Raw genomic sequence first — 9,520 nt, 5'->3', positions numbered from 1 at the left:
TATTTCTTGTCTCGAGAATTATTGGTGATTTATGCTCAAATTAAAAATTATGAACGAGAAAGTTGAATTACAGGTCCAAGTTAATTGGCAAAGGAAAAACCCAGAAACGCCCAAATAATTTGTCTTTATCAATTAACTTGAACCTCCAAGTTCAATCTTTATTACATTTACATTTTATGATAGGGGACTTTTTAAAAACTTGGATATGCCACATATTTAATAAATTTCAAAGCTGCCCCTCTCAAAATATTTTAGAAGCGACAATGAATATGACTGTGCCAACCTGTAATAGTATGTGTGTTAAATGTACTCAAGAGCCCTAAATACATTTAGCCTTTAAAAGGCAGTATTTATAAATGAGTATCAAATTCGACGACACTTTCTTGATCTTGGAGAAAGAATTTCTCCTAATCTAACGGTGCTATGTTTTCGTATATGTTTAATTATTTATCCTTTAGGAACTGCGAAAACGAAAATCTTCCTATCCCCCCCCCCCCCCGACCACCCTCATCGATATAGTATTGGGCTATATGTCACCATAGGTCTGATCCGCCCAAAATAAAATAATGAATGGTGCGCAAAGTTCGTATGTAGACAGACTTCAGAGTTTTGACAAGCCGATCGTGCAAATCGGGGCTTCAGAGGTTTGATCGCCCGATCGTGAAAATCGGGACTTCAGAGGTTTGGTCCCCGATTGTGAAAATCGGGACTTCAGAGGTTTGATCCGCAGACCATCGATGTGTGGCGAATATTACGAAAACGACCTTTTGGCACAACCCCAAAGATATGGGCAGCTGAAATATTGCATTTATATTTCTTTTAAACATATCTAATAGGGTTTAATGTAAAAAAGAGTTTCTATTTAGCGCAATATCCACTAAACGTGCTCAAAGCGCTTGACAATGGGTCCCTGGCCAACAGCAACATTTAACATTTAGGACGGGACATGACGCCTGTTAGGCGATATTACATTTTTTTCGGACAGAGACAATGCTGTTAACGGTCAGGTACTCATTTTAAACCTGAGTACGGTGAGAGAATGTGAGTAAGAGCCTTCTCCAAGGACTCAACTATGCGCAGAGAGAGGCTCGAACCCAGGACCCTCCGATCCGAAAGCGAGTGTCATGCCACTAGACCACATAGCCGCACAATGTAGATGCTCTTGCATGCACAGAGAATGGTATTTATAAGATGAATATCATGCGCTCTTTACACGGTGTCCAGATAGTTCAGCCTTTCTTAATCCTTACCCAATAGCTTGAATATAATATGAGCAGACTTTGAAGGAAATGTCCTGTGGACACGAGTGTCTGTGATTTAATTGGCCATTGATCTGTTGGTTGTTCTGATTATCATGAATACAACTTTCTAAGACGGAAAGTATGAGAAATATTTTAATGAATTGTCTGATGTCACAATAGTATGTGAAAGGCACCATGATCACACATTTGTAGTGAAAGGTTACTATGTATAGAAGATATATTGGGGGAAGGAGGGATCTATATATATATATATATATATATATATATATATATATATATATATATATTATATATATATATATAAATAAAAGCAAAAACCATGAAATAATATTGCTCAACTTTTTGATTAAAGGAGCTATTTATAACACTTTAGGTATGATTATTATTACTCCTACAGATCTGTTTCTTGTCACTGGGACAAGAAACAGATCTGTAGGAGTAATAATAATTATACTGAAAATGTTTATATATATATATATATATATATATATATATATATATATATATATATATATATATATATCGTAATCGTAATCAAGCTAATCAAGAAAAGGGTTCAGGCAATAACGAATGAAAATAGTTCTTTCCCCGCGAAATTGCGGGCTTTTTACTAGTATATATATATATATATATATATATATATATATATATATATATATATATATATATATATAAATATATATAATATATATATATATATATATATATATATATATATATATATATATATATATATATATATATATATATATATATATATATATATATAATATATATATATATATATATATATATATATACTAGTAAAAAGCCCGCAATTTCGCGGGGAAAGAACTATTTTCATTCGTTATTGCCTGAACCCTTTTCTTGATTAGCTTGATTACGATTAGATGCATATTTTAATCGATGTGCTTGTCGTCGTTGCCATGCACGATTCGGCATGATTTTAGTTTATCAGTAAGTATATATCAATATCAATAAGTTGCAAGTCTTTATCACGCTTTACTTGGGAGGCCTTCCGAAAGCTCATACAAAGGGAAACAACTTAAATAATATTCCCTTAACTAACCCCAAGAAAAAGTAAAACCTAGTGCCTTTAACTAACCCTAATAGGAAAATAAACACCCTAGCACCTTTACTAAGACTTATGACTAACCCTAATAGGAAAAAAAAAAAACCTCGGACTGCTTTGCACTACCTTCAATACATAACAAATTAAAATGGCGGCCGAGAATCAAAACAATGGTCAAATTAGGAAATTTTAAACTTTCACAAATATATCAAGGTTTGTTCTAGAGAGTTTTTAAAATGCTTCTATATGATAAATAAACGCCTGACAAAAGATAACGGTGAAAAAATACTGGGGATGTAGGAGTTTCGGAATGTCTCCCCTTTACTTAACTTATGTGAGGTCAAATGAAAATCTGAAGCAGACGCGAAAGATATCATGTCCCCGAATTTGTCTACTTTTGGTTTGTTCGGGCTAGAAGCCTGACAGAACCAATAGACAGTTTGCCGACAACGTTTAACTAAATATTTCCCAGGGCAATAATTATCACATCGATGGCATAAAAACGACAGAATAATATGGTTTTATGTGGCCTGCTGATATCAGCAGTAATATTAGTTGATGTTGGTAATCGGTGAAACTTGTTTAAAATTTCTATAAATCCGAATACCTTCATGTGATCAAGTTAATAATATCAGTATGAATGCCACGATTTGCTGAAAAATGCCAATCTGACAGTTCCTAGCAAACAACCCCCCCCCCCCCCCTACTCGCTCAGGAATTTCTGTACTTTTTTATACCACGCAACTACATTCCAAAACACACACACACACACACACACACACACACACACACACATGTATAGATAGTTCGAAGATGACGTCACTCGGGTCTTTGTTATTGTTTTTTGCCATCCGCGTTTATGAGTAATGCTCACTGAACTGTATTAACCTGACTATAAACGTTCTTGTATACACACAGTTTTGTGTGTTGGTCCATCATACTTCCGAATGACAATGTTGTGAACTTCTAAGCCAAGCACATACTATCTATAGATAGTTCGAAGTTGACGTCACTCAGTTCTTTGTTATTAGTTTTTGCCATCCGCGTTTATGAGTAATTCTCACTAAGCTGTATTAACCTGACTATAAACGATCATGGTTGCACACAGTTTTGTGTGTTGGTACAATATACTTCCGGATGGCAATGTTGTGAACTTCTTAGCCAAGCGCATACTAACTATACATAACACACAACACACACACACACACGCACGCACGCACACACACACAAACATACACGCATTGAGAACACACTACAACATAACAACACGGATCACCGCTAAATCAACAACACAACGGAAGTAAGAACTCTACTGGACAGATAAAGTTTAGGGTGTGGCCATAAGTTAAACCTGGGTATTATCCACCCGAAACCATCACATTGAAAGCATCAAAGGGGCAATAATAATACTTGATGTCATTAATAGATGAAAACTGTTGAAAACTTAGTGTAGGTCTGAAATCCTTAAAGTAATTAAGTGAATACATTATTTCGAATGCAACGATTTGCTTAAAAACGCCAAACTGACAATTTTTTACACTGTAGAAATTGGTTGATGTTGAGAGTGTTAGTGTTGTCGGTAAATTTTTTATGATATCTGTTTGACTTAACGAACTTTCAAACTAACTTTACATTATAAAAGGAAATCAAGTTATCTGTTTATCTATCTGTAAAAAATACATTTCTAATTTTCAAATCTTTCAGTAGAGTTGTGCGCCGTACAAATTTTTTTATTGACTCAAATAAGCACAATGTTCTCCACAAGGCTATATTTTTTAAAGAAAGGATATATATGTTGTCTGGAGTATTCTGCCGTAGTACTTTGGAAAACAATTTCTTAAAAATTGGCTAAAACTCATTCCTCAAATCGATCAAATTAGATTTTAATTGATCGATATTTAAAAAACGAGTTATCTGGCCAAATGTGTTTTAAAAAGTTTTTATTGTTTTTTTTTTACAGAGTACGTTAATATTGATATTGTATTTACCCAGTTATTCGTAATTGTTTAATGAGACAATGAAAATGAAATAATTGATAAATGTGAAGTTCCGTTCACCAAGTAGAATATTTAAGGCTTGGTATCAAAAGCTATATTAAACAAATTTAATAGATGCTGTGCGCTTGGCTAAGAAACTCGCAACCTTGCCATCAACACACAAAACTATGTGTAACCTCAAACGTCTGGTTAAAAAACAGTGCTAGAGGGAAAAGTAGCTGACAGAAAGGCACAAAGCAAACAAGGAAGTCCTGGATAGAATATGTGGAGGAAGCAATTGGCAAAAAGATAATCGATCGCTGGGTAATGGCCCTTGAGCGTGAAGAATGGCGTTCCATGACATTCAACCTCTGTAATGAGAGGGAACTCCGGTAAGTTAAGGTGATACCGTTTTGTGAGAATTACTTATAAAAATGGATGGCAAAAACCAATAACAAAACCTGAGTGACCTCAACTTCGTTCTATCTTTTGATTAAATATTCCATCACACCGTAAGTTTTAATCAATGTAATTCAATTAATTTATTTAAATATCCTGCTTCGACACAAATAACAACGCATGTCACCTTGCCCACTTTAGCTGTAACATTCGTGAGAGGCCAAGGTGATATACGTTGTGATGGGTGTCGAAGCAGAATACTTAAATAAATCAACTGAATTACATTAATAAAACCTACGGAGTGGTGAATAATTGTTTGCACGGCGACGAAAACCATTAGTCCAGAGTGTGAGCAGTGAGTTGTGATAAGTGTTACAACAAACCGCATCACCTCTTTTCCTTGAGCACTTTACCGACAACCATTTACTGTTGTATTCTCTTGGTGATCATCGCCTTTATGCGGCTATGTGGTCTTGTGGTATAACACTTGTTTTCGGATCGGATGATCCTGGGTTCGAGCCTAGCTCACCGCATAGTTGAGTCCTTGGAAAAGACTCTTTACTCACATTCTCTCACCGTACTCAGATGTAAAATACTACCTGGCCGTTAATTGCGTTTGTCTCTGTTCGAAAAAAATGCAATATCGCATAACAGGCGTCCTGTCTCATCCTACATGTCAAGTGTTTGCTGTTGGCCAGGGACCCCTTATAAAGCGCTCTGAGCACGTTTAGTTGATATTGCGCTAAATAAAAGCTCATTTATAATTTGATAAGCTCATATATCTAGTCTTGGCGTGATGTTTTTATTATTTTCAATTTGATTAGCAATTACGTAATCTTTCAAATTGCACGAGTTTCAAAATGGTAGACTGCTCCAAATAGAAATGCATCTTTATCCCACACAAGGAAGATAACTTGGCTAAGTCTGTTGAAATTACTTCAACGATATGCTGTTGCTCGCTTACGCTTACATTGTTTTCATTTTGGCCAGAAAACATTACTTCCCATATCTATAAATTGAGACAGATGACACATCAACTCGTTAAAAGGTCTTATAACATTTGGCAAAACATTAACACAAAATCTTTCTGTTCAAGTTAGAGGTCATCTTAATCTATTGATCTGCGAAGAAAAATGAAGCCCGGGTCGCATCGTTATTGCCGTTCTCTTTGTGAAAAAAAAAGGAAAAAGGAAGATCATTGTGCTATCGAAACAGAGTAAAACATAATCCAGCGTCACAAAATAATAAACATCCAAACTTGGAACTCATGAACCGTGAGAATTTATTTGAATTGCTGCTTTTAAATAAGTAACGTATAAAATGTACGGGTTTTATTTCATATTTTATAAATAAATTTAGATATTAAACTGACAAAAATTTCACCACATTATCAATTTCGATTTTATTATTATGAAGCACATAACATCATATCACATTCTTTAAAATTGAGAAAAGCTGGTGTGTATCATGAATTCTTTTTATTAATTCAAAATAAAAACAAAAAATGAAACGTAGTCCGCAGTATCTGATTTTCGGATTGTGCCCTGAAAAAGCCTCTTGCACGAAAGAACACTTGCAGCATCTAGTCCCATCCGTTGTTTAACATTGCTGTGGATAGAGAGAAAAGAGAAACATGATTTTCTTATCACCTTTTCTCTGTTTGGAGCAGCCATTGCTCTCTCTCTCTCTCTCTATCTCTCTCTCTCTCTCTCTCTCTCTTTCTCTCTCTCTCTCTCTCTCTCTCTCTATATATATATATATATATATATATATATATATATATATATATATGAGTATTGGTGGTTACTTGAAGGTACGAGAGTGCACGATAATCTTGGTTAGAGCATATAAAAATAAATAAGGTCACTCACGGTTTCCCCCCGATGCACTTGTTTCTATGTCCTCCATTTCGTCAGTCGACACTTATTCATAGTGTCTACGGATAAATGTCGACTGACAAAATCGAGGGCTATTGTATCGGCTAAAAAAACGTGAGTTACCTTATCTATTTTTATATGCTCTAAAACCAAGATTATCGTGCACTCTCATACCTACACGTAACCAACAAAACTCATATACATAACATTTCAAGTATAATTATGATCAACTTCTACAATATTGTTTCGAGAGTTAGCTCTCGCCAGGAGTTGGAAGTGAAAATAAATTGTTGTGTTTTTCGTCTTTTTCTAACATCGTGTAGTAGTTCGTTTATACATAAAAGGTGTTTGTTTCAATGTCTGAATGAGGATGTTAGTTCGTTTCTTCTGTTGAGTGTTGCCATTTTCAATTTTGTGATGGTGAAGAAACACAACTCTTTACTTTCACATCCACTTCCTGATGAGAGCTAACGCTCGAGTTACGATAATGTAGAAGATCATAATTAATTGAAATGCTTTGTAAATAGACGGTCTAGCTCCTTTTATCAAAAAGTTGAGCACTATAATTTCAAGGTTTTTGTTTTTATAATACATACATATATATATATATATATATATATATATTTTATATATATATATAATATATATATATATATATATATATATTCAATATTTATATTATATATTACGGAACACATACCTAAGGTGTTTATAAAAAACCAATAATAGTGAGGAGAGTAAAATTAACTTCCTTCATTTTCTTATTGGTAAACAACCAGTTATATTTGCGCGACTGGGCCTGCAATCCCGTATTTAGATTGGACAAATATCTACTAGATAACATTCTCAGTCCCCCCCCCCGCAACCCTCTATTTCTATCTGTCTATCTATCTATCTATCTATCTATCTATCTATCTATCTATCTATCTATCTATCTATCTATCTATCTATCTATCTATCTATCTATCTATCTATCTATCTCTATCGCTCTTCTCACTCCCTCTCTCTCTGTCGTATATGTATGTATGTATGTATGTATGTATGTATGTATGTATGTATGTATGTCTGTATGTATGTATGTATGTATGTATGTATGTATGTATGTATGTATGTATGTATGTATGTATGTATGTATGTATGTATGTATGTATGTATGTATGTATGTATGTATGGGGCAGACGGTGTCACCTATAAATATATAAAACAAAATATAAACAAACTGCCACCAATTTTTACGGCCATCTTTAACATCTGTTTAAAATATCAAAAAGTCCCCCCAGACTGGAAACACAGTATCATAACTCTGGTACCAAAAAAAGAATGGGAACAAGGACAACGCCGACGACTGGCGACCTATCGCCTTATTACATCTTCATCATCGTCATCATCGTCATCATCATCATTATCATCGTCATCAACACTAATATCATTATTACCTCTGGGAGAACTTGTTTGGTTTGGACATCTGGTCAGACATAACAGCTTGTGCAAGACAGTCATAAAAGATACGGAGGAAGGTCAAGAAGAAGAGGATGACAGAGGACAATGTGGCTGGATAACATCAAAGAATGGACAGGATTGACGCTATAATATGAGCTGACAGAGAAAGCCGATGACAGAGATGTGTGGCACCGTGTTGTGAAGGCTGCATCCCGCAAGTTTCCCTGACGACGACCACCCGGTCATTGGAATGAGATGATATGATGAAAAGCAAAAATACGTCTTACGAGGCGTCTTATTATCCTTTGTGAAAAAAAGTTGCCGTTCAATATTAATAACAGGTATATACAAAGCGCAAAATCTACAAAGGCGCTTTTCAAGGGGTCCCAAACCAATACCATTATTTAACATATAGGATTACGCCTGTTTGGCAATATTACATTTTTTCCCCGACAGAGACAACGCTGTTAACAGTCGGGTACTAATTTTACAACTGAGTACGGTGAGAGAAAAGGAGCATGTTCCAAGGACTCAACCAGGCGCGTCAGAGCGGGATTCAAACCATGGACTTTCCTGTCCGAAGGCGAGTATCATAACACAACACTACATAGCCGCACACTATTCTTGTTTACTTCACGCTTTACTAAAATAGATTTTCACACGTAATGATATCCTGACTACAATGATATTTAAGGGCAAATTGTTTAAGTCGATAATGGAAGTAATACAGTCATTGGAGGGGCATGAATAGTTGATTGAAATGATAAACATTAAAGTCGACGTGCACTTATTTGCAGGTCTTATAACCCAATTCCTTATAAGTTCATTGGTGAAATGAAAATCTCTAAAAAATGACGCAAAGTATTATTGTCCCATACAACAATATTAAACTAGGCACATAAGTGGGTTCAGATGCCATGCCTGCATATATGTACACATCGATTAAAGTAATTATTGATATTGAGAATTGTATCACCGACCGTCAAGGGTAGCGCTAAAATATAAAAACAAAAACATCATTTACCTGAATTCAAGACGAAAGAAAACTTTGCTTTTATAAAGAGAAATATCCACTAAACGTGCTCAAAGCGCTTTACATGGGTCCCTAGCCAACAGCAACTCTTACCACATAGAACGAGACATAAAGCCTGTTAGACGATATTGCATGTTTTCCGACAGAGATAACGCTGTTAGCGGCCATGTACTCATTTTACACCCGAGTACGATGAGATAATGTGAGTAAAGAGCCTTTTTCATTGATTCAACTATGCGCCACCCAAAGCCGGACTCGAACCCTGGACCTTCCAATCCGAAGGCGAGTTTCATTCTGCTTAACCAAATAGCCACAAAGAGATACTTGACGGAAAGATAAGAAGCGGGTTCAACTCCGACGTTCAGAAGGCCAACAAAACGGGATGCAGACACAATGGCGATGGCAAAAAAATGGATTAACTGTTGATCGTCATATTATACTGCGTCATAAAAATAAATTAA

General features: G+C 35.3%; 1 protein-coding gene across 2 annotated transcripts in view; it reads right to left on the bottom strand.

The window, feature by feature from the left end:
- Positions 1-5,979: 5,979 nt before the first annotated feature.
- The window catches only part of LOC144966779 (uncharacterized), a 54,142-nt gene continuing 50,601 nt past the window's right edge, over positions 5,980-9,520 (bottom strand). Inside the window, exon 4 of one of the 2 annotated variants that reach the window (XM_078903559.1) lies at positions 5,980-6,317. In XM_078903559.1, the coding sequence (XP_078759685.1) occupies positions 6,292-6,317 (26 nt within the window). In that variant the 3' untranslated portion in view covers positions 5,980-6,291. The remainder of the gene's footprint in view (positions 6,318-9,520) is intronic. The other variant, XM_078903558.1, reaches the window with a different exon arrangement.

Source organism: Berghia stephanieae, chromosome 2 (genome assembly GCF_034508935.2).
Source record: "Berghia stephanieae isolate SIO BIC M18660-M18661 chromosome 2, UCSD_Bste_1.3, whole genome shotgun sequence".
Lineage (NCBI taxonomy): Eukaryota > Metazoa > Mollusca > Gastropoda > Nudibranchia > Aeolidiidae > Berghia > Berghia stephanieae.
The sequence above is the reverse complement of the archived record's forward strand: the minus strand, read 5'-3'. Positions and strand labels throughout refer to the sequence as shown.